Raw genomic sequence first — 24,911 nt, forward strand, 5'->3', positions numbered from 1 at the left:
AGGTATGAGAAAAGAACGCAAAGTGACAGCGGGCTGCGTTCATTTGATCTGACTGCAAACCGCAGAAGGCATCCAGTGTGTTTAAATCCTTAAACGAATTAATGTCGCTGACATAGCCCGACGGATAGCCAGCTGAAGTGGGCACATAGTACGTAAAATTGACAACCTATGAGGCAGCAAAGTTCTGGAATGGAGGCCGCGAATCGTAAGCGCAGCGTAGGAATTTTATCTACAATGTCAATTACAATTTTACAATTTTAATGGAATGCGGAATCGAGTATTTGCTCAACATGACAAAAAATTGGAGCAGTGAGATAGTGGCGCCCTCTTGTCAATGTTTTGAATCGTTTTCTTTTGTAATTTAAAATGTTGGTTGGAGAGGCAACCACTGAAAACCAGCGTCGGGTGCTCGATTAATGCTGAGCGGGCGCCTTTTTGACACAAAGTGCGTGTACAGTTTTAAGTCCCTTTGTTTTGTTTTTTATTTTATTTTTGTGTCAAATAAAGTTTTTCTTATTCTTATTATTATTTAACGTTGACAGACAACTTCAGAAAGGTGCTGGATGTAGGCCGCTATAAATAATAATATAAATAAATTGAAACGTTCCCAACTGTTGCAGGCGATGTGCCTATGGTACAACACGGCGCTGCACATGCGGCTCAAGATGTTAGCTGTCCGCCGCATGATGCGCACGCTGCGCCACAAGCGGCGCCGGCCCACGCCCACGCCCACGCCCAGTTCTACTGCCTCCGACAACCCGCTCAGCAGGTAACTTGTTAATTGTTACGCCGTAGTAATAGGATTCTTAGATAAACAACGTTAGATAACATGCTGAGAAAACGTAGCGGAGAAACTCGGAGAAATAGCAATATCGGTAGAAACTATAGGCAATGAAAAATAATTGCGTTCGGAAAAGTTCACTCTGGCATTTAAGAGCGTTTACGCCGTTTGGCGCAAAAACAGTACTTTTTCAACTCGTTACAATCATTAACCAGTAATACTACAAATATGTTATAGGCATAAATAGTTAGGCAATTTCGTCGTCTAAATAGTTAATTGAGAAAATATTGCGATTAGTTTAGTATTTAAGAATTCTATCAAGATAAGTCCACACAGGTTTTGTAAATTTCCACTTTAGTGTCAGTTTACAAGCTGAAATTTTTATAAAAATACTGTGAAAACGATTTAAAAAACATTTATATCCTATAGCATAGATCCTTGGGCAAATAGTTATCTGAGAAAATTTTTAGATTTAAGCATTTTACAATAAGAAATCACAAATTAAAAGAACGTGAAATACCCAAAAATCAAAGTGATTTTTTCACCACTATTCTTCCTTTATTCAACATAAAAATAGCTTAATATAATAAAACAACATCTTCTTTAAAATATTTACTTTGAAACGATATTTAATTCATTGTTATTGTTTTGCTATAAACATTTGAAAACTATTAAAAAACGCCGCGCGCGAATCATTTCCAATGATGCCCCTTGAAACGCCGCGCTTCGCGTAAACGCTCTTAATAAAGTTGTAATAACAGCGATGCTGCAACAAGTAGACTTGTGTAGTCGACTGTATGATGACCGAAATGATATTGCACTCGGAAAGATTCTGTACCTTATATGGGAGGGACGTGACCACAACTTTACAAAAATACGGTATTTGAAAGAAAATTAATTCATTGATGCATCATTGACGTCATATTCCCTTTGCCACATGATCACAGACTCGTGAAAATAATCAAAAAATATGTGACTCCTTCAATATTCCATATCCTCCAAATATTTGTGCCTAAGTGATAACAAATGTGGTGTCTACTACCTCATCTTTGGGAGCCACATGGCATGGTAAGGGTTCCCACACTAGTATTTTGAGGATCGTCGTAACGTTAGTATCACCAGGATCCGCGCAGCGTCGACGCGGCGCATCAACTCTCTTTTAAAGTTAATAACATGACGACGATGAGCGGCTATCGAACGCCGAATCTACGCAGCGCCACTCGAAAAACGATAGTCTTTACCTTAGTTACCACAAACTAACGCCAATAACTGACTTTTCTTCCCAGACAATGCTCGGAAGCCAGCCGGCCCTGCCTAGTGCGATTCAACTGCGACAACCCTAGTGACTCTAGCAACAGTGAATGCAGCACGCACTCGCTCAAGGAAGACGTCACCAGCGGAGAGGACAGCGCGAAGGATGAGGCTGTGGATGACAGGCGAGAGGACGAGGTTGACTGTGCCATAGCGAATGGAGGCTCCTCAGGTAAGACTCGACTCCAACAATAGCCAATGCAGCACGCACTCTCTGAAAGAAGACGTCAGACGCTCGCACACTTACTGCGGGTGCCAGTCGCACAGTCGCGACAGCAATATAATTACGCGCGAGCGATAAGGATGGGTAGCTTGGGGTCATTGGACAAAATTCTACGTGCTCACAGACCAGACTATAGAGGGGAGGACAGCGCGAAGGATGAGGCCGTGGATGACAGGCGGGAGGACGAGGTTGACTGTGCCATTGCGAATGGCGGTTCTTCAGGTAAGAACATATTCCGAGTTGGCCACGTGGGAAGTGTGGGCCAAATTGGTAAATTGAGGGTCCTCTAAGAGGAGAGACTTGTGTTGGAGATTAAATGATATGATCTTGATGATGATAGCTTGCCTTAGTGCCGATTGCACGAAGATTACTAGTAGGATAGCTCTGAGTTAGCTTGCGCTTGAAGCAATCGGCGTTTTATGAGTAAATAAATTAAGACACTTATTATAGGTATTCAAATTAGTTTTTGAGTCTTATGTGTTTTGAAGATAGCGTAAACGAATCGGACCTGGGTGGGGTAAAGGGAGGATATAAAGATTGACTATTGAAGCCGGAAACATTGAATTTTCGGATAGATCCAGTTTATTCTGTAACTTATTATTGATACCGTTTGAAAGAGCTCATGAAGCACTTTCAGGATCAGTAACTAATTAGTTTAGAAATAATCGATTGAGATCACTTATCGTTTCCACTATACGGTCTAGGTTGGACTTGTTTGCGACTAATACGGAAGGAGGCTGGGTGCATTTAGGGCTTCAGTAAGAATAAGAATTACTTAAAAAAACGTTAGTGTGCGAATGTAAAATTATTAATACCTAAACTAAGCAAAATTGTTTGCCTGTTAAAAAAAGGCAAAAGTGAATAAGTGTTGTAAAAAATTAGGTTTTATCTATCGTCGTCTCCCAGCAGAAGCCAACGGGCAGCTGACGCCGGAGATCGTAATCTCGGACAAGTACGGCACCAGCGACACCAGCGCCAGCAGCGAGAGCGGCTACAGCAGCGGCGCCGACGCCGCGCGCCAGGACGTCTACCGCATGGGCCCGCTCGACGACATCACCAGGTTGCGCCTGCTCGGCAAGTGCCAGGTGTCGCCGTATAGGTATGAATAAAGTAAATCTTTGGACAATTTCACACAGTGTTATCTAGCCCAAAAGTAAGCAATTAATATGCTTGTATTATGGGTAGTAGCTTAACGGATATACTACATAATTATACTTTTTAAATACATACACATATTATACATGGGCTGGAATACATCTTTATAGTGTTGTTGGGAAGCCAACAACGAGCGGGAGGAGACGTGCGGGCGGCGTACGATGACTAACGTCACCTCGTCATCATCGGCGGCGCTCGGTTCACACACGCATTGGACGCACGTATACCACGCGTACTCTTATAATCTCTTGTAGCGTAGCGATTTTGTGAAAAATATTACTGGCAGGTAGTTGCTAATTGCTCATAAGATAGGCCCCCTTAATTTAATTTATTGTCCGTGGTGCATAATCTTTTTCTTAAAGGTTTTAAACCTTTGTTTGTCACCTGTCATCCGCTTTGCAATGGAGGGAAGTCGAACCTTAATTTCGAACTCCTCCTATGTTCTTCTGATTAATTTCGTTGCGGGTCCAATGACAGTTTAACTTTCCCCCGGGACAAACTTGACCTTCATTGGTTGGGTTTTTGTGGCGGTCAAGCTGTAGATCCTGGCTACACAGGAGTTGCAGTGGTGGGAACGAGAGGTGGGAATAGTCCCGTTTATAATCTCTTGTAATTAGGCTGGCGAAAATACAGCACCTATTTTTATACAGTCCGCTATTTTATTCTGTACTAATATTCGTTAGGACCCTAACAGTGTCGTCGTCATTATCAGCCTATATCAGTTTACTGTTGGATATAAACCTACAATACGCGCCGTTTTACCCTATCTTTACTATGACTTTCGCAAGTCATTACTCCACCTGGCTGGAGGACGTCCCATACTACGCTTGCTGAGTCGCAGTGTCCACACAAGACTCCTCTACTTTAGCGGCTTTTGTGATATTTAAGATTGATATATCGCGTGGCGCATTGCGTGGCAACTCATTTCCCGCTGGATATGACTTGACTTGTCCTCTGAAACAAAAAATCTGGTTGATTGAAGGCCTGTAAATCTGCCTGCCGGCCTGTAAAAAAAATTAACAAATATCTTTAAGATAGTAATATCTTAAAGATATTTGTTAATTTTTTTTAAACTCCGCCCATCTTTGCCAATAGCTCAAGTATATCTCAGACTTTGATTGCCAACGCAAAAGTATCCCATTCGCTACACAAAGTATCTGATCTGTTTCCAGAGAGTACCACCACGAGATGCTAAAGACGCAGGGCGTGCGGCGCTGCATGATGTTCGTCAACAAGATGTGCAGCCACGTGCTGCACAAGGTGCACGTCACGCTCGAGATGCCCGACGTGAGTCTTTGACAGCTTCTTGACAGTTTGACAGCACACGTGACGTTGGCGAAATCGTGGTTCCTAACACCTATAGTAGGGCTTTTTCTAAGTCCACCTGGCCAGCTACCACCATCTAACCTAAGTCTGTCGCCATAACAACAATGTTAACAGCATTATTGTGTTCCGGCAGTTAGAGGTAAGATAGCTGTGGTTGAGGATTTCGGGTGAAGCTCGCTTCCACCTTGGCCTGATCATCACTCACCACCAGGTGAGATACAGGCCAAGAGCTTCCTCGTTGTGGATAAAAAAATAGTCTGGTCGCTGAGCACGTAGAATTTTGTCCATTGACCCCAAGCTACCCATCCTTATCGCTCGCGCGTAATTAGGTATATTGCATTCGCGCTCGCACGCTCACTGCGGGCGCCCGTCGCACAGTCGCGATCGCAATATAATTACGCTCGAGTGATAAGGATGGGTAGCTTGGGGTCATTGAACAAAATTCTACGTGCTCAGAGACCGAGCTTTAGTCATTGTCATAAACAATGATCACCATCATAATTTCAGCCATAAGACGTCCACTGCTGAACATGGGCCTCCCCCAATAATTTCCGTAATGAGCGCTTGATAGCGGTCTGCATCCAGCGCCTTCCTGCTATTTTTATGAGGTCGTCGGTCCACCTCCAGGACGTCCTACGCTGCATTTTCCTGTACGTCCATAAATGACGTCCACTGGTAGACAAAAGCCGCCCCCAAGTTTTTCCACATCCACAACGACTGGTCCTGTGTTACCCGCATTGAATTTCCGCGGTTCAACATCATCATTTCAGCCATAGGACGTCCACTGCTGAACATAGGCCTCCCCTAATGCTTTCCACGTTGATCGATTGGTAGCGGCCTGCGTCCAGCGCTTCCCTGCTACCTTTACGATGTCGTCGGTCCACCTTGTAGGTGGACGTCCCACGCTGCGTTTTCCGCGGTTACATGATACAAAAATAAATATGTCAATGGTCTTGTCTTTTTTCCATTGACGTAAAGCCTACACTCATTGGCTATTTATTCACATTTACAAATAAATAATATCTCATGTTCTTTGTTTTGAACACAGAGCGTGAACCCGGAGGGCTACCAGGAGGACGCGACGGTGGAAGTGTTCGACGACACCAAAGATGATGAGGACAAGACTGAAAACTCTAAGAAGGACGAATTCAGCGACGCTGCTGAATTAAGGAGGTGGGTATACAATCAAAAATCAAAATCAAAATCAAAAATATTTATTCAGTTTAGACCACAAGTGGCACTTATGAACGTCAATAGAAAATAATAAAAAAAGAAAAAGGTAGCCCTTATGGGGCACTTTACATGTCTCCTTATCTTTTGGGCCCTACCAGCGCTTCGAGACAAACATATGGCAAGTGCTGAGAAGAAACTGGTTTGGCTTCGAATTCCATCTGTATTATGGGACTAGCATAACTTTCACTGGTTAGGTGTTAATGGCGGTCAAGGTGTAGATCTAACTACTGGGACTAAGAATTAATATTCGTCGTTCTACAGATACACTGTGACTTTTAAAATTACTTAACATAAATTTTTTGACTGCAATGATTCACTACTAGCCCCGTCAACTCGTACTAAGCTAAATATACTTTTGTTACGATTGGGCTCACCACAATTATAGTCGAGAGGCAACGGGGTTCGAACTAGCGTTCCTTTAAGAGCGTTTACGCCGTTTGGCGCAAAAACAGTACTTTTTCAACTCGTTACAATCATTAACCAGTAATATTACAAATATGTTATAGGCATAAATAGTTAGACAATTTCGTCGTCTAAATAGTTAATTGAGAAAATATTGCGATTAGTTTAATATTTAAGAATTCTATCAAGATAAGTCCACACAGGTTTTGTAAATTTCCACTTTAGCGTCAGTTTACAAGCTGAAATTTTTATAAAAATACTGTGAAAACGATTTAACAAACATTTATATCTTATAGCATAGATCCTTGGGCAAATAGTTATCTGAGAAAATTTTTAGATTTAAGCATTTTACAATAAGAAATCACAAATTAAAAGAACATGAAATACCCAAAAATCAAAGTGATTTTTTCACCAATATTCTTCCTTTATTCAACACAAAAATAGCTTAATGTAATAGAAGAATATCTTATCTCAAATATTTACTTTGAAATTTAAAATAATTCATTGTAATTTTTTTTCTATGAGTATTTCAAAAGTACTATAAAACGCCGCGCACGAATCGTTCAAATTCAGTCCGCCTCGAGGCGTTCCAGAGTGAGGTCACGTCGCTCGGTGCTCTGCTGACATGTGTCACGCGCACGTTGATCTTTGACAGGTAGCTGGACTTTTATAGTGTATCCGCAAAATCTTGGTGGTAGATTTTGCGATCACGTGGTAATTAAAATATTTTATTGTTATTTTTCATTACAGTCTATTTTTACTACAAATTCTATTTCAGACGTAATGAAAAATAAAATTAAGTTATTTTTAGCGATGAAACGAATGACGAAAATTTGGGACAACAAGTTATGTACGTATACTAATATTATAAAGAGGAATAATACTAATAATTTATTTGCCATAAATAGGTGGTTACAGAATAGTTAATAGGAATGCTCTGCCAGCAGGGTCCCACCTAGTTGTAGGGGGAACATACACAACATATTACAGTCGGAAAATCTTTGCGGTAGGTACCTCGGATTGTAGTTAGTTGGACAGTGGTCATTTGACGGCCACTTGAATCGTCTCACTCCTAAGCTTTTGGCTACCGCCAGCGCACTAAGCCGGTTGATGCCTAATCTCGGAGGCCCGGCTGCACTGAGTCGTTGACTATACTTTTGCGTCGCGCGTTATATGGTCCTATATGGGGCTCGAATATGGCACAGTGCTGTGTAGTCGTGGAGCATCCTACTGTTCAAAAAAGCGCAACGCATGATATCACTGAGGCACAGGCTGAGGTGATTCGTGGATACCGCATAGTATCCGCAGTCCGTCTATTCCCGGTTGTGGACACTGACTATGTCCCTACTGAGGATAAATGGGAAAAAAAATATTGTCATTAGTGGCGACGTATAACAATCCTACTAATATTATAAATGCCAAAGTTTGGATGTCTGGATGTTTGTTATTCTTTCACTCAAAAACTACTGAACGGGTTTTGTTGAAACTTTACAGTATTATTGTTTATAAACCAGATTAACATAACTATAGGCTATAATTTATGACGATATGTGACAAATAAATTTCTATAAATAAATATGGCGCCGACACATATTTATTTTCGTCATTGTGATATGCAGCCAAATTCCTCTTCGTGAAGTGTTATGCTTTTCCCGTTCGTCTAGGATAAAATAATAATTATATTCGTAAGAGCCGCACTTTTTTTATTGTTAGTTATAAGTAGTTAGTGTAAGTAGATACAGTGTACCAGCCTACAAAATAATTTATGCTATCGCATTAGGTTATTGACCTGTAAAGATAGTTTATGTTGGTGAAAATAAATAAATAAATAAATATTTCTTTGTCCAGATACGGGTGCTGGTCGGAGGAGAACCTGGCCATGCGGCTGCCATCATACAGGAACCACTTCCTGACGCTAAGCAGCATCTGCATGGAGGCCGTGCACGACTACCTCTCGCTGCGGCTCGAGGCGCGCCCCGAGCGGCCCTCCTGCCTCACCGTTAAGCAGGTATAAAAGGCCCTTTCAGGCACTTATACAGGGTGTCCCGTAATGTAACGTCAAGCCGGAACTGGGTGTTGAGGCAAGTTGTGCTGGTTATCAGAAAAATATAAAAAAAAATCTATGTGGCATATTTTAAAAATAATAGGCATTTAAAAAATATCAAAAAATTCTACTCCAGGTGACGGTCCTTTTACTCGTGTTGCCACAAATCTTCACTTTTTCCAAATTTTTTTTTTGTTATGTAACCCTGAATAATGCTTCTCTAAATTGTTATCAAAATTACAAAACCAGCTGCTCCAACTTGGATGAAAAAAATACATTATTCCCAAAAAAAATATCAAAATAAAAATTATGCCTAGTTTAAACTGACTGTACTGAAAAAAAATTGTACTACGCGAGTGTGGCAAGTGACGTCATAATTTGGCGCATTTAGTAAGGATTCCAAAATGGTATAACACTTTGTAAAATCTTGCTGTAATTATCGACAATTTTTGTTTATTGGAAATAATCCCGTTTTTAACTTTATCTACCTTGGTCAAAAATATTATTCTAATGTGCCCAAAATTCAAGTTTCTGGCTTAAGTGAGGTGGAGAAGCCATTTTAAAAGGTATGAGCGGGACGGAGAGGGCCATCTTACCAAGCAGGGATGTTATGGATATCCGTAACCGTAACCGAAACTATCGGATATCCGAAATAAAAAAATGTCCATAACCGTAACCGAAACTGATTCAAAAGTTACGGATAGTTTCGGATAAAGGCCAAACTGCAAAACTCTATGAAATCTGCAGTATACACGCCGCAGCTGCAATGCCGCGCTGCCGATTTCATAGTTTTGCAGTTTGCGGTTGCAGTTTGCGGTCTGCGGCCCGTCTTGGAATTGTACCTTAAATCTTAATATTTGTTACCAACTTGTCTGGCATTCGCTGGCACCATCTAATATGCCAGCCTGTTTTACCTTTATCATACATAGGTGTCGTCTTAGTTGGTACATAAAGTAGCTATGTGGTTCACGCTCACGCAGCATCTTGCTATTTGTATTATACCTACATTTTTGAAATTCTAATAATTCCGTATCCGAAATTATCCGAGACTTTCGGATAATCTGAAATTATTTCATATCCGTGACCGTAACCGAAACCGGTATAATATTATTCTAATATCCGTAACCGTATCCATAACCGAAACTTCATATCCTTATTATCCCTGTTACCAAGTACAAGTGCAGGCAGAGCAGGTAGTAAAGGCGCGCGCGCACGGGTGACTTTTGTCACAGTATGTCAACTACTAATTACTGTCATGGTGACAAAAGTTTCTGTGACTGACTGTACGGTAGTCAGTCACAGAAACTTGAATTTTGGGCACATTAGAATAATAATTTTTAACCAAGGTAGATAAAGTTAAAAACGGGACTATTTCCAAAAAACCAAAAATTGTCGACAATTACAGCAAAAATTTACCAAGTGTTATACCATTTTGGAATCCTTACTAAATGCGCCAAATTATGACGTCACTTGCCACACTCGCGTAGTACAATTTTTTTTCAGTACAGTCAGTTTAAACTAGACAAAATTTTTATTTTGAAATTTTTTTTTGGGAATAATGTATTTTTTCATCCAAGCTGGAGCAGCTGGTTTTGTAATTTTGATAACAATTTAGAGAAGCATTATTCAGGGTTACATAACAAAAAAAAAATTTTGGAAAAAGTGAAGATTTGTGGCAACACGAGCAAAAGGACCGTCACCTGGAGTAGAATTTTTTGATTTTTTTTAAATGCCTATTATTTTTAAAATATGCCACATAGATTTTTTTTTATATTTTTCTGATAACCAGCACAACTTGCCTCAACACCCAGTTCCGGCTTGACGTTACATTACGGGACACCCTGTATATACGTTATAGTGGGTATCCTTCCGTTTGGCCAAATTACTTTTCGCCAAATTTCACTTCGCAAACAACTTATCGCCAAAGTTTCATTTCCCAAATGAACTTTTAGCAACTGTACTTTTCGCAACTAATTCATTTGGTCAAATTATCATTTGGCCAAATTTTACTTGGCAAATGTTTATATAGCATATGTTTTATGTTGCCAAATATTATATCCCAAATAATTTGTTTGGTCAAATTGACACTTCACATACTTACCCACCGTTACCCACAAATCAAAGTAAGGCACATGATCATGGTTTTCACAAGAATTTTATGTATTTTATGTAATACATTGCAGGAAATAGTATGGTTGCAAAAAGTTAGAACAGTGACCCTTAATGCGCGAAGGCGAGCGAAGCGTGCCGCGGCAGCGGCCGCCGAGCGCTAGAATCACCTTTATTGTTAATGAATCGTTTGGAAATTTCGATAAAAAGAATGAAATAAGGAAATTAATGTAGAACAAATTTTATATTAACTACCCACTAAACAAAATAATAACCACAAGCTAATTTGTATCCATTCTATGCACCAATCAAATTATTTTGTAAATAGTTTATCGTGAAATATTTTTGCCTAATGAAACATTTGGCAAACCATACTTTGCCAAACAATAATTTGCTAAACAATAATATGCCAAAAACAATATTTGCGAATTAAAAGTTTGCAATAAGTTGCTTTGCCAAATGAGAATTTGCCAAATGAAAATTTGCGAAACGTTGTTTGCCATGTGATAATTTGGGAAACGTTTTTTGGCCAAACATTAGTAATCCGTATACGTCCTAAGTATAGCTTAAGGACGGCGCACCTTTATAAACCCGGAAAGGGATCGTTCATCGTAACCGTATCAACTCGAGGCGATCAATTTCTTTGAAACTCCATACTGCAACGCACACTTATCTGCACCGTAACGAAAACGCGATGACAGCTCACGAAAGGCGCAAAAGGCGATACGGTGTTGATCCCTTTCCAAGTTGATAAGTCTCTCTCTCTCCCTTAATCACTTTTCTCAGCCATTTTCTTCTTTCTTCTTTTTCCTAGGTAGCGGTATAACCATGCGCCTGCATCAAACAAGTAGTTCCATTCCACAGCTATGTTTATGGGAAGATCAATGATAGTCCCGTTTTACCACCACCACTCCACCGTTTTTCAAGTAGTCCATAATTCAATCGTAAAAGTATAAAATAGAACCGTATAGACCTTCCTATTTATCGGTGAAGCGGCAAAAGTCGCTTACAGCTAAAGCCTGGTCCGTGAGCACGTAGAATCCCGTCCAATGACCCCAAGCTACCTATCCCTATCGCTCGCGTGTAATTATGTTGCTGTCGCTACTGTGTGACGGGCGCCCGCAGTGAGTGTGCGAGCGCGACAGCAACATAATTACGCGCGAGCGATAAGGATGGGTAGCTTTGGGTCATTGGACAAAATTCTACGTGCTCACAGACCGGGCTTTAGTTAAATAACTGTCTTTTGTTTTTATCAGACCACATTACAAGCGTTACGTTTTATTCTTTCAGCTAATCCACGAGCTAAAGGAAGGTCTGGATATCTCGACGGAGATGCGGCGCGACTTCGTCCGCAACGTCGAAGTGGCGCTGAAGGGACGGCCCGCACCCGCTGCCGCGAGACGTGACCTGCTGCTGTTATTGAAGACTTATGACGCCACCGTGGAAAGTGTGCTCAAGGTCAGTGAACTTAGTATGGCTCGTTGTGTGTGTATGACGTCATTCGACACGTGGAGGTGGCGCTAAAAGGCCGGCCCGCGCCCGCTGCCGCGAGACGTGACCTGCTGCTGTTATTGAAGACTTATGACGCCACTGTTGAAATTGTGCTCAAGGTCAGTGGACTTATTATGGCTCATTTTGTGTGTATGACTTCGTCCGTAACGTCAAAGTGGCGCTGAAGGGCCGGCCCGCGCCCGCTGCCGCGAGACGTGACTTACTACTGCTGCTGAAGACTTATGACGCCACCGTCGAAAGTGTGCTCAAGGTCAGTGGACTTAGTATGGCTCGTTGTGTGTGTATGACGTCATTCGACACGTGGAGGTGGCGCTAAAGGGCCGACCCGCGCCCGCTGCCGCGAGACGTGACTTACTACTGCTGCTGAAGACTTATGACGCCACCGTGGAAAGTGTGCTCAAGGTTAGTGAACTTAGTATGGCTCGTTTGTGTGTATGACGTCATTCGACACGTGGAGGTGGCGCTAAAGGGTCGACTCGCACCCGCTGCCGCGAGACGTGACTTACTACTCCTGCTGAAGACTTATGACGCCACCGTGGAAAGTGTGCTCAAGGTCAGTGAATTTTATAGCTCGTTGCGTGTGTATTACTGGTGGTGAAAATACTTTTGAGTTGTAAATGCCATGATCATAATCATAATCATAATATCTTTATTGCTTCATGATATTTACTATATGTGATCGAACTGATTTGTTAGAGAACAAAAGTAACAAAAATGGTATGCAGAAATGCCAAACTTAAATGGCTGTGGGCGGAGAACTGAAGGCCGCTATGGCAGAAAGGTTCTCAAGTGGCAGACACAAACCGGAAAACGCAGTGGGCAGGTCTCTCACTTGGTGGACTGGGGATATAGAGGTCGCGGGAAGCACCTGGATGGCCAGCACAGGAATAGTAGTTATGGAATTCCTTATGGCACGTTTTTGTCCAGCAGTCTTCGTCCTTTGGCTGAAGACATAATGAATGCCTCCTCCTCAAAGGTATCCTTTGACCAACAAAGGAACAGTGGTTGTGGGAATCCTTAGGACACGTCTTCGTCTATAGTCTGGCCACACTCACTGCGGGCGCCCGTCGCACTGCTTAGGGTCATTGGACAAAATTCTACGTGCTCACAGATCGGGCTTTAGCAGTAGACGTCCTTCGGCTGAAGTGATGATAATGAGTTTGGGTGGATGGTTTTTTATTTATATTTATTTATAATATTTGGCGTGTTCTGTTCCAGCAATACCTGTCGTACCTCACGACGATGTCGGAGACGGAGCTACTCGGGCGCGCGGGGCTACAAGCGGAGTGGGCCTTCACGGCGCGTCTGGCCCGCCGCGTGCGCTGCGCCGCCTTGCTGGCGCCCATTACTTTCTCGTGAGTGACCCTTAACTTGACTTACTTGACTTAAGGTCCTATGTCCCCTAGATGGGGCAGAAGGCGTCCACAACAGACCTCTATCTCGTTCGGTCTTGAGCTTCTCGCTTGATCTCGCTCCAGGTCTTGCCGATCTTCTTCGCCTCGTCCCCTACAGTGCGCCGCCAAGTTTGCCTGGGGCGACCACGTTTGCGTTTTCCTTGGGAATTCCAATCCAGAGCCTGCTTAGGGATGTGATCGGGGTCCCTTCGGTCGGAGAGTGTGGCCAATCCAGTTCCACTTGCGGCGCTTGTTCTGCTGGTCGATCGGAATTTCGTGGCAGCGTTCCAATAGCTTAACTTACAACTCCTTTTTTCGGCGTCCGGCGGTTAGTTGAAAATCTTCAAGCCCGCCCGAACGGACGACGCCGCGAACCGCCAGTCTGCTTGTGACCACGGCTGCAGCATCGCAGCCGAAACGTCAAGCCGTGAATACATATATTTTTTTTTTTTTTTTTTTTATGCTAGCCAAGGCAGGTATTTGACCGCAATCGCACCTGGTGTTAAGTGAGATGCAGTCTAGGATGGTACATATCTGTCCTGTAAGTGCCCATTCACTCTCGCCTTGAAAACGCCCGGATTATAATGTAACTCATTAAGAGCCATTTCACAAAAATATTCCNCGTAAAATGGTTGTGGGAGATGGGGCACTGTGAATTAAGCAAAAGAGTTTTAGTAAATCCGTTTCATTAATGGTCAACAACAAGGATCGACCTATCTTTCGCAGTTATTAAATAATCTCTGGGTGTTGCTTAAGATAGTAATTCATGCTTCCAAAATCTTAGAAATTCGCACGAAAATGTAAAATGGCTCTTAATAAGCGTCGCGTTAAGAACCGTGTCTTACTATTTTAATTCCAACTCCTATGTTCTTATGATTAATTTCGTTGCGGGTCCAATGATTTAACTTCCCCTCGGGACAAACTTGACCTTCACTAGTTGGGTTTTTATTGGCGTTTAAGCTGTAGATCCTGACTACACAAGAGTTGCAGCGGTGGAAACGAGAGGTGGGAATAATCCCGTTCTTGTGAGTGTGTCCGCCTGTACTGAATTAGAAAGAAACACTTTACGTGTTTTTGAAACAAAGTGTACGCCTTGTACGAGCCATCGTACATTATTACTTGCACATTTCCTTTTTATATAGTTAAATCATTTATTGCTAAGTAGGCGTTAAACACTTTACGTATAAGTTTGACCTAGTTTTAATTCACGCCTGTAGAATCACTTAGTAATAAATCAGTGTATGAGCAGCACTCAAACGGGTCGGTTTTATTTAGCACTCTTCGGAGTAACCCATCCCTCATCAGCAAGCATAGCATAGCAACTATTACACGCCTGTTATGACACTACTACGCCTGTCTGTAATATAAACGCGAAACCATGACAGCGAGACGAAGGCGTAAAGGCGGCAGTCCACGCCACGGCTGAGACAAGCAACAGACGGGAGAACGCAACCGTTTCTTGACTTTAGGAAACAATATTAATTTGCGATAGCGCGATAAGAGATAGTGACTGGACTGGGCTGGAATCGTGTAATCGATTAATTTTTTTATTTTTTATTTACAACGAGGAAGCTCTTGGCCTGTATCTCACCTGATGGTAAGTGATGATCAGGCCGAAGGTGGAAGCGAGCTTCACCCGAGCATAACCACGGAGGAACTGGCTATCTTACCTCTAACTGCCGGAACACAACAATGCTGTTAACATTGTTGTTATGGCGACAGACTTAGGTAAGATGGTGGTAGCTAGCCAGGCGGACTTAGAACAAGCCCTAACCACCAACCAAACCGAACAGAAAAATCTGGGATTCGAACCAGGGACCTCTGCGTCTGAAGCAGGTGGTCTTACCACTAGACCACAGAGGCGGTTATTAATGATTCGAATACCGCATAAGAGTAGATGACGTGAGAATATTCCTGACAGTCAAATCAATAATTGAATGTAATTTTTCAGGGACATTGCCTGCAATCAAATTAGTCGACTGCTCACTGAGTTTGATCAAAAGTTCAACGAGGTAGAAAAAGAGTTGTCTCTCAACGAGTTTCGAGTTCCGAACCGGTGAGTATATTTTCCCACATTAGTGGCTATTTCTATTATGTATACATATGGAACTTTCAAGACATTACTGCGACTGTACTCATGGAGTTAGAATAAGCTTGACCAAGACGGACGGGAACAGCTGGTGTGCTCCCAGGTGATCCTGTTGTCCCTCGTCCCGGGGAGCTTGTAGGGCCCGCTGTGTAAGCGGGCAATCGTCGAGAGAGGCTGTGGTAGCTAGAGAAGGCTTTGTCCGGAATCTCACAGTCCCCTCCCACTTATGGCAAGTGACAGAGCACCGGGGTCTTTTTAGTGGGTATGCCTCCGGGGTCTTTTTATGTGGGAACATAACCTTCCCTTTCCCCGCAGGGTTGGTATGCGATTCAACGCATTTCTTCAAAAAAGGCTTGCCCAAGAGATAGGCTTAACTTAAACGGGTGCTGTTATTAACTTAATTTGTGTTGTTATAGATGCTTTTACTTACAGAATGTATTATTTTTTGTTGCGATGACTATTTGTTAATACCATTATTATTCACGCAGATACACGGCATACATGATGTGCCGCGCCGTGCAAGACATCTACGCTCGCTGGCGTGAACCTTTACTACACGCGGCACAGTGGGCTCGTGCGCTAGCGGCCAAACTGGCGCGCGCGCAGCCGCCTACCTTTGCTTCGCAAAGAGAGGCGATCTTGGTGAGGATTATGTGTATTTGATACTCTTTGTTGTATACTAAGGAACAGACTAATAGAGTTCGAACAAATGACTTATAGCAAACGATATCTTTTAGAACTCGAGGATGATGACAGCTGTTTGAAATAAAAAGGTATCATATAAAACTCACAAGTCCTTTATTTTTTGCAAATAGTGTAAAGCCCGGTCTGTAAGCACGTAGAATTTTGTCCAATGACCCCTAGCTACCCATTCTTATCGCTCGCGCGTAATTGCTGTCGCGACTGTGCGACGGGCGCCCGCAGTGAGTGTGAGAGCGCGACAGCAACATAATTACAAGATTAGGTAGCTTGGGGTCATTGGACAAAATTCTACGTGCTCACAGACCGGACTATAGACTCGCTCTTCGTTTCGAGCGACCTCTCCTTGCCGAACCCGACTATGAAAGTTCTCGGTTTGGTGCACGAGTCAAAGGGCTCGAAGTGCTCGTTGAAGCAAGTCGTGTAGCTCAGGTATCTAGATGGTGTCAAGCTACTCAGAACGTGATCTGTCACCTCGCATTGACCGTTATCCAATTTAATCTCATATTAATTGTTTTTCAGAACAAATTGCTGTCAATGCGGGAGTTCCTAGTGCAGCATACATACATGGTGCTGGACCGCACGAGCGTGCCGGACGAGGAGCTGGAGCTGACGGAGGGGCTGGTCACGCGCGTGCGGGTCATGCTGCTGCAGATGTTCAAGCTGGGCTTCGAGGTGAGCTGCGTTTGGATACGGCACATAAAGCAGAACATTGTCCAAAAACATTGAACAAAGTCCGGTCGACGTGCAGATTGAATTTCGTACAATGAACTCTAATGGACATGGCGCACAATTTTTGTTGAAGATGCCAAAAAAAACTACAAAAAATTAGAATGAATACTGTATTTTTACTTTTTTGATATCTTCAAAAATGACTGAAATATTCAAGCTCAAAGTGCGCTCTTCCGCTAGGAGCGATATTCCGCGCGGATTTTGAAAATGTGACGTAGTAACATGAAAAGCTGCATGTAAGATATTATCTGTGTACAATGGTTAGAATGGTTAGTAGGGGAGCCGAAGCGGGGATTTCGGGACTTACTAAAGAGTGGCAGACTAACATACAAGGAAATACTTTGTACCTGGTTGAGTACCTCTAAGTATGAATTTTTTATATAAAATGGCATTAGTTCTTATGCCTCTCACCTAAAAAATACCTCAATTAAGCCCAAATTTGAGACCGCAGCCAAACTTTGAGTGACGATGGATACTAGCCTAGATGGAGGACACATGAAATTGAACTTCTGCTTCTTCATTGATAAAGACTTTAAATCTCAGGTCTTTTGAACGCACATCTGAACGATGTCTGGTTTTAATTTCTTCAGTTACTCCGTTACCATAGCGCTTGCAACAGTGCCGAAATATTGGAAACTCAAAACTAAGGTACATGGTAGCAATCCCGTCAGTAATAACAATAGGAAAATGTCTTGAAAAATAAGTAAATCGTATATTACCTTATGTAACTAATTTTATTATGTATCATACTTATAACTAATCACTTCATTCAGAACTAGAAAACGATTCCAAGGATTCCACTTTTCTTCAATAGATAAGATAAGATAAGATAATACTTTATTGCCTCGTTTTTACATGCTTTACAAACATAGAAATATAAACAAAAAAATTACATTAAAAAACATAAGAGGCAAAAGGATGAGGCTCAGCATATCATAGGTGATCAAGATAAAGAGGTATCTATATATATAAAAGAAAGTCGTGTTAGTTACTCCACTTATAACTCAAGAACGGCTGAACCGATTTAGCAAATTGCTCTTCCAGCATTTCAATTATCCTATCTTGTTTGATGAAATCTTTTTCAATTTTGTTTACATGGTCATAACATTTTCACCATTCCTCTGCACCAATTTGTGAGGTACACCTGAAACCCCCGATAAAGCAGCTATTATAAGAATAATATTTAAAAAAAACCCTCCTTCTGACGCAGTTAGGTAATAAACTAAATGTATCAAATTTCACTCCAACTTATTGTCAACTCAACGACGCGCTTTAAAATCAAAGATTGACTTTGAATTATGCCTTATTTTACAATACACATTGAAAACAATATGACTTGCATGAGCTTTTTTGACTTTTTCACAAAAATAACAAATAGGCATGAAGAGATCACAAAATTTCTGCAGCGACTGACAGTTCACTTGATTTACTTTGACAGGTGTCAATAAAGCCATAGACATTTGCCATATGAGAGACACACTTTTCCAATATTTTTGTTTGCCGTGAGATTCTGGTACACCTATACCTATCATTAAATGAAAAGATAAACTAAATTTTTTCAGCACAACGAAAATCTGCTTTGGCGCGTAGCCGCACCAATGCAACGTGACAACTGCAGTTCGGACTTCTTTATGCGTCCACTACACATACAATAAAATTATGAACAGTCTATTTACATTGAAAAAATATTTTTTCGTTTTATCATCAAGCTTAGCAGCCTAATAAGTTACTATGACACTCGAGTTAATCCACATTCAGCACCATAGCCTCCCCTTCTACAAGGCCCTCTACAAATGTCAAAACGTCACTTAACCCTTTTAGCACCAGTTCTTTTGTTTTTGAGAAGATCTACCCAAATTTTTAGATCAATTAAATTATAGTCCAGTCGTTTGGTACAAATTAACGTGGTTACCTGGAAAGTGATCCGGGAGTTTTGAAAATTGGTGATTAAAATAGATTTCACTATGCTCTCTGTTAGTCTGTTAGTTAAGTGTGATTGCCGCACTCGTTGCGAAATTGGAAAAATGCTGCCTTAGAGAAGATTTTTGATAATTACTTTCCTATTTTGTCGTTACAGCCAAATGACGTCCACTGCTGGACAAAGGCGAGAGGCCTTTGGGTTTTCCATGGGTTTTTCATAATAAAAAGTCCTGCGCTGCCCGCATTCAGGTACTTCTCGCGACCTTTACCAGATCGTCGGTCCACCTAGTATGAGGCCTGCCCATGCTACGTCTTCCAGCCCGTGCCGTAGTCGCCACTCAAGAAATTTTCTGCCGCAATGGCCATCGTCTCTACGAGCTATGTGTCGCGCCCACTGCCACTTGATTTTATCAATTCTGCGTGCTATGTCGGTCAGTTTTTGCAAGAAAGAGTAACAAACCTGAGACACAGGAATCTTCCTAGTTCAGGTATCAACCCACCAACATTCTTACTTTTTGTTTTTCCTGATTGTTTGTTATCATAATAATATTATCTGTTATGTTGGTGACAAACAAACATTACTTTATTTTAAACTTCCAGACATCCAACATAGCGAAATCTATTTATTCACCAATTTTCAAAAATTCCGGAAAACTTTCCAAGTAAAATTAACAAATAACTGGACTATTTACTCGTTATTGAGCACAGAGACACAAACTTGGTTATTTTTCCAGAAAATTTATATTTAAGTGCATAAATGTAAAAATGGCTTCATAGTGCACAAAATTGGCAATAGGTGGCATAATAATGGTTACCTACTTTTTTAGCGCCTAGTTTGAAATGTGATTGAACGATGACAACTAACAACAGTTGTCAGTTAGGTAAAATTTTATTTTAGTTGGAAAAAGACAATAAGTGGTAAATGGGTTAACGTGCAGGGGCTGCAAAATCATGTTGTGACGTCACTCGCGAATATTGGAAATTTTTGAAAATTTTAAAATGTCCGTAAACTTCTCGAGGCTCTAACTTCGGTAATACTGGATGGATTGAGGTGAAATAAAAACTAGTGTAATGTGTGTGATCTAAACTTTAAATTAAGTCATAATTTAACTTAATATTACAACTTATGCGTGTTGTCCATTACCCATCCTTATCGCTCGCGCGTAATTATATTACTGTCGCGACTGTGCGACGGGCGGCCGCAGTGAGTGTGCGAGCGCGACACCAATACAATTACGTGCGAGCGATAAGGATGGGTAGCTTGGGTTCATGGTAAGAAATTCTATCTGCTCGGCGACCGGACTTGTCTTATATCGTTATGATAAGAGCTTCGATCGATGAAGAGCGTCGACCGGCAGCGTTGGCCAAGTAAGTCCCAAAACTTCTCTACTTGTACTTGTAACCTAGAAACTTCCCCAGGGTACATTTTTGTTCACCCTACTTTATTGTAGAGTTGACACGACAGTTATAACGACGAGTAACACAGGAACAATGCTCTCTAGAAAGCATACTCTAACTAATACATATTAAAGCTCCGGACATTTACGAAGAGCTATTATTGAAGGTAAGATTAATTTTATAGTAGAGTACCCAGACACGACAGGTAAAACAGTAGGTATATTTAGAAGACTCGAAACACATATCAAAGCTTCTAACATTTACGAAGGTCTGTAACTTAAAGTTCTTCATAATTAGATTCTTTCAACGATGCCAATTAGCTTTTTTTTTAGCATTTAGGGGAGAGTTCGGTATATTGTACCGCCGGGTAAATTGTACCACCCTCATATTTCGTAAAGTATTTATTGAATGTCTGTAATTGCAACACTCAGCGATACACAACTAAAATCAATTAATATCGGCCATGTGGTTTTTGCCGTGACAATTAACACGTGTGTTTTATTTTGAAAAGTATTTTTTCATTGTTTTCAAGTAACTTTTGACAATACATGTTTAGTTTGTAATTTTGTTAAATTTAATCATAGGGTATTTCTAATATATTATTTAGAAGCGTAAATTAGTGTGGATTACAATTATTTGAAACATTTTTCGGTATTTATAAGCTATATTTTTTACCGATTTTTTTAAAAGCACTATCACCTAGTCGGCTAAATTGTACCACATCAAGTTGTATGGAACTTTACCAAAGGATTTTGAAATTTTTTTTAGTAAACCATATTTTGTAATTATAATAGCGTAGTTATGTTTGACTAACAATAAATGAAAGCAAAAGACTGGCAAAGTAGATTAGGTACAAGTGTGCGTTACGATAATTGGAATTACAAAACTTGTACTCAAAATCGTGATAACGTGTAAAACAATATCGATTGTCTATGTTATTAACTACTGTTCCTTTTCGTTTCCTAATTTGTTAAGAATGTATCGTATAATATTTTGCCATAGTTTTTTTATAGGCTTGAAATTTATTGAAATCCAATTTAGTAACCCTGTGGTACAAATTATCGAACCGGTTGGCTAAATTGGACCGAAGCTCTGAACTCGTACTTTGTTGATTTGTGCTAAATATACAACAATCATGTTAATTAATACTTATGAAATAGTAAGTTGAATAATGTATCTTTTATTATATACCATGGACATTAGCAAAAACAAAAGAAAACTATGTGTAAAATGTGATTAAGAAAAACTGGTCCAAATTAGCGGACTCTCCCTTAAGTCCCCATATAAACCAGTAGCCTTATTCACGTAACAAAACTTCAACGACAACAAATCGCTGAGTTGCGATCCTATCGAGTAATCATTCTATCGAAATAAGCCTTGTGAATACGGATTTAGAACTGTTTTTCAATAGGACGACTTCTAAACGTCAACGAGATTTTGACTGTGTCAAAATACGTGAATTAGGCCACTGAACTTTTTTTCAGGTTAAATATCCAAGCTCCACTAACTTACACTAACTTTTAATAGGGACAACCCACCACCACCCATGGCCATACCAACCTGGCGGTTATACTGGCCGAATCGCGGGAGGTGTTATTTTATCTACGTCCTTGTCCCTTCTTCTTTTTTGATGATGTTGGCAATACACGTCGAGGTCGACTTGATTTGTGCCATTTTCAAGTATTTATGTGATACGAGTTACAAAATGAGATCAAGTAATGATATAATGAAGGATGATAGATGATACCCCTTCTCACCCTTTGAGTCTCAGTAAAGTTGTGGTGCTTTACTGAGACCTCCTATGGACAACTTGAGAGAACCAGAAGAATCACGATGCACTGTTTTGCTTCGCCCACACTCATGCACGTTCACGAACACTTAATGGTTAATAATCCACCATTATTACACATCAATAGCCGCCCAAACGCGAATTTGAGGAAATAAAACAAAACCGCTAACATGACGCTTCAGATTCCCGCCAAGAAGTCAAAGTCAAAATTTATTTATTTGTTTAGACTTATTCAAATTCAAATTCAAACATTTATTGCATAGAATAGGTATTTTACATATGAGGTCTTATAATATAATTTACACAGTGCTTACTATTCTGCTAACATTTTTAGCATGCAAAATGGTCATTAAAAAAGTCATTAATGTTGTAGATACAGCAGTCTATCAGCCAATTTTTGAGATTTCGTATCATTGCATTAGTTGACCCTGTCTTACATATTAAGACACTAGTAGAAATGACTCGCATACATAAATTTGAATAACTTGGATTGACCAGTCCCCGAAAGCAGCGCCTGTTCACAGACATGACGAGTGAACCAGCCATCGCTTCACTCGACCATATTAGAGGGAATGTAACGACCCGCCTCACTACGCCACCACCCCAGAGATATTTTAGTGAGAATGACAATACCAAGTTATCTCTTAGAAAATACATTTTTTTAAATGCCTTCGCGAAGAAAACCTTCTGTACGTAGTATTTATTATTATTCTGTGCTTACACTAACTATAAGCCACCCTCGCTCGCATGCTCAGCACGCTTCTATCCACAGCTGCACAAAGAGCTGTTCAAGCTGGTGGCGCGGAGCCCCATCGAGCGGGCCCCGCGGCGCCCCGCGTCCATGCAGCCGCCTCGCCGCGCGCCCGCGGCCGGGGCCCGCCGGCGCCCCGACACCATCATCGTCAACGAGACCTTTAACCCCTCGGTAGGATTTCAGTTGGATTGCGGTTTGCGGCACTTGTTTTGAACTGAAGTGGATAGACATGTTGACACCACCAATCAATTGACATACTTTTTAAAACTGTCAAAACGAAACTCTCCCATAGATTTTGTATGGCACTACAAGCAAGTGACGTCACTATTTTGTCAACTCAATCAAACTACTTTTTTCAATTACAATGCGAACAAAAATCGTAATTTACAGGTAATTTAAAATTAATTAAGTTTTTAAGACCAGAATAAAGGGTCTTTTAAAAAAAGTTGTGGTTTCGAATTATAGGGGTGTGGTGTCAAACTGTATATTGTGGATGTGTTATGAGATAGGGATGTTGACACCATTCACAATGAATCTATATCTAAGCGAAAGGTCACTGACTCTCACTAACCTAACCGGGCCTTTTCAAGGCGAGAGTGAATAGGCACTTACAGGGCAGATATGTACCATCCTAGACTGCATCTCACTTAACACCAGGTGCGATTGCGGTCAAATACCTGCCTTTTCCTAAGTGAAACTACAAGTGCTAGGAGTGCATGGTGGTTCCTTTTAGAACGTAGGTGCTCACTAAGACGGGACTTTGCAAAATTCAACCCGTAAGGGGGTAAAATGAAATCCACGCATACGAAGTCGCAAGCAGCCGCTAGTTACTTATAAAACTCATTTTATTTTTGCAAGTAAGCTTTTCTAAAGCACTATTACACGTCCCAGTATGAGAGAAGCAGCGCAAGAAACTCCCGAAGTAATTATTACTAAAATAGAGTGTAATAAGTTTCATTTTGAAAGCCTAAATTTCTATAAATACTCGTATAGAAAATAAAGTACAAGAGTGTATCATCATTTTGACAGTTATTAAAAGTATGCCAGTCTTAAAAGTCATAATTATGTTTTGTGATTAGACCCTTAAAAGCTCTTTTACACGTCCCATTTAAACCCTACCACTGCTTCGGGACAATGTGAACAAGTGCTGAGAAGAAGCAGCACAAGAAACTCTCTCACCGATTGTCAGCCTTTTTAAATGTTTACAAAAGTATTTATATAAAATATGCAATGGATTAGCCATGGTGTCAACATGCCTATTATATGAAACGATTTTCTATCTGACGCATAATCCCCTTTCGGTTCAATCCAAGGTAAGATGGTCATAGCACAGAGCCGTGGTGCCTCCAGCTTTTGTCTACGTTTTGTGGTGGTGCAGTGCAGTGGTACATGGTGCAATGCTTCCTGGTTTGGTTTTAGTGACATTGTGTTTGTGTCAAAATATTTTTCATATGTTCATTTGTATTTTTCAGATTGTGTAATTAAAAATATTTTTTGTAGTGTGGCTTACGGGGAAAAGTTCATTCTTATACAAGTGTGAACTTGAAGGGATGAGTGATAACTGTGTGATAAACTGTTGTGGTACTTCATTTGTAATATTCACGAATAGATCAGTGTTCTGCTTTTTTGTTTGCTTACAGGTACTTGTTTTTTTTTTGGTTGTGCTTTTAATTTGTACTGAAAAATATGTTTTATGTAAGTGATTCTTCTTTGTAACCTTTTGTGTCCGACGCTGTAGACCTTTTACATGGGTCCAGCGTCATGATGAAAATATGATATTTAAAATAGCTATAAAAATCAATTTACCACCAATATCCATGTCTACTTACTTACAGAAAAAATATTCATATTCTTAAATCGCTTTATCGCAATTATTCTGTCTTTTTGCATCAAACTCTATAGTATCATGGTCATCTACCATGGTTTTCCTACATAAATAAATAAATACACTGCAGGAGCAAGATTCTCTTATTTACCAGACGTATTTGGAGGATGCCCAAGCTTGCCAAGCGTTTTGGAGAAGCCTGAGGGCGCTTTCAA

General features: G+C 40.8%; 1 protein-coding gene across 1 annotated transcript in view; it reads left to right on the top strand.

The window, feature by feature from the left end:
• Window positions 1-24,911, top strand: part of Mekk1 (mitogen-activated protein kinase kinase kinase 4) — a 59,414-nt gene that overhangs the window by 20,856 nt on the left and 13,647 nt on the right. The window contains exons 9-21 of the mRNA XM_028323322.1: window positions 621-769; window positions 2,068-2,185; window positions 2,459-2,537; window positions 3,222-3,414; window positions 4,643-4,757; window positions 5,845-5,969; window positions 8,280-8,439; window positions 11,875-12,042; window positions 13,315-13,451; window positions 15,442-15,546; window positions 16,068-16,221; window positions 16,801-16,953; window positions 22,890-23,042. Coding sequence (XP_028179123.1) covers window positions 621-769; window positions 2,068-2,185; window positions 2,459-2,537; window positions 3,222-3,414; window positions 4,643-4,757; window positions 5,845-5,969; window positions 8,280-8,439; window positions 11,875-12,042; window positions 13,315-13,451; window positions 15,442-15,546; window positions 16,068-16,221; window positions 16,801-16,953; window positions 22,890-23,042 — 1,809 coding nt within the window. The remainder of the gene's footprint in view (window positions 1-620; window positions 770-2,067; window positions 2,186-2,458; window positions 2,538-3,221; window positions 3,415-4,642; window positions 4,758-5,844; window positions 5,970-8,279; window positions 8,440-11,874; window positions 12,043-13,314; window positions 13,452-15,441; window positions 15,547-16,067; window positions 16,222-16,800; window positions 16,954-22,889; window positions 23,043-24,911) is intronic.

Source organism: Ostrinia furnacalis, unplaced genomic scaffold, assembly GCF_004193835.3.
Source record: "Ostrinia furnacalis isolate ACB-3 unplaced genomic scaffold, ASM419383v2 OfSCF0635, whole genome shotgun sequence".
Classification (NCBI taxonomy): Eukaryota; Metazoa; Arthropoda; class Insecta; order Lepidoptera; family Crambidae; genus Ostrinia; species Ostrinia furnacalis.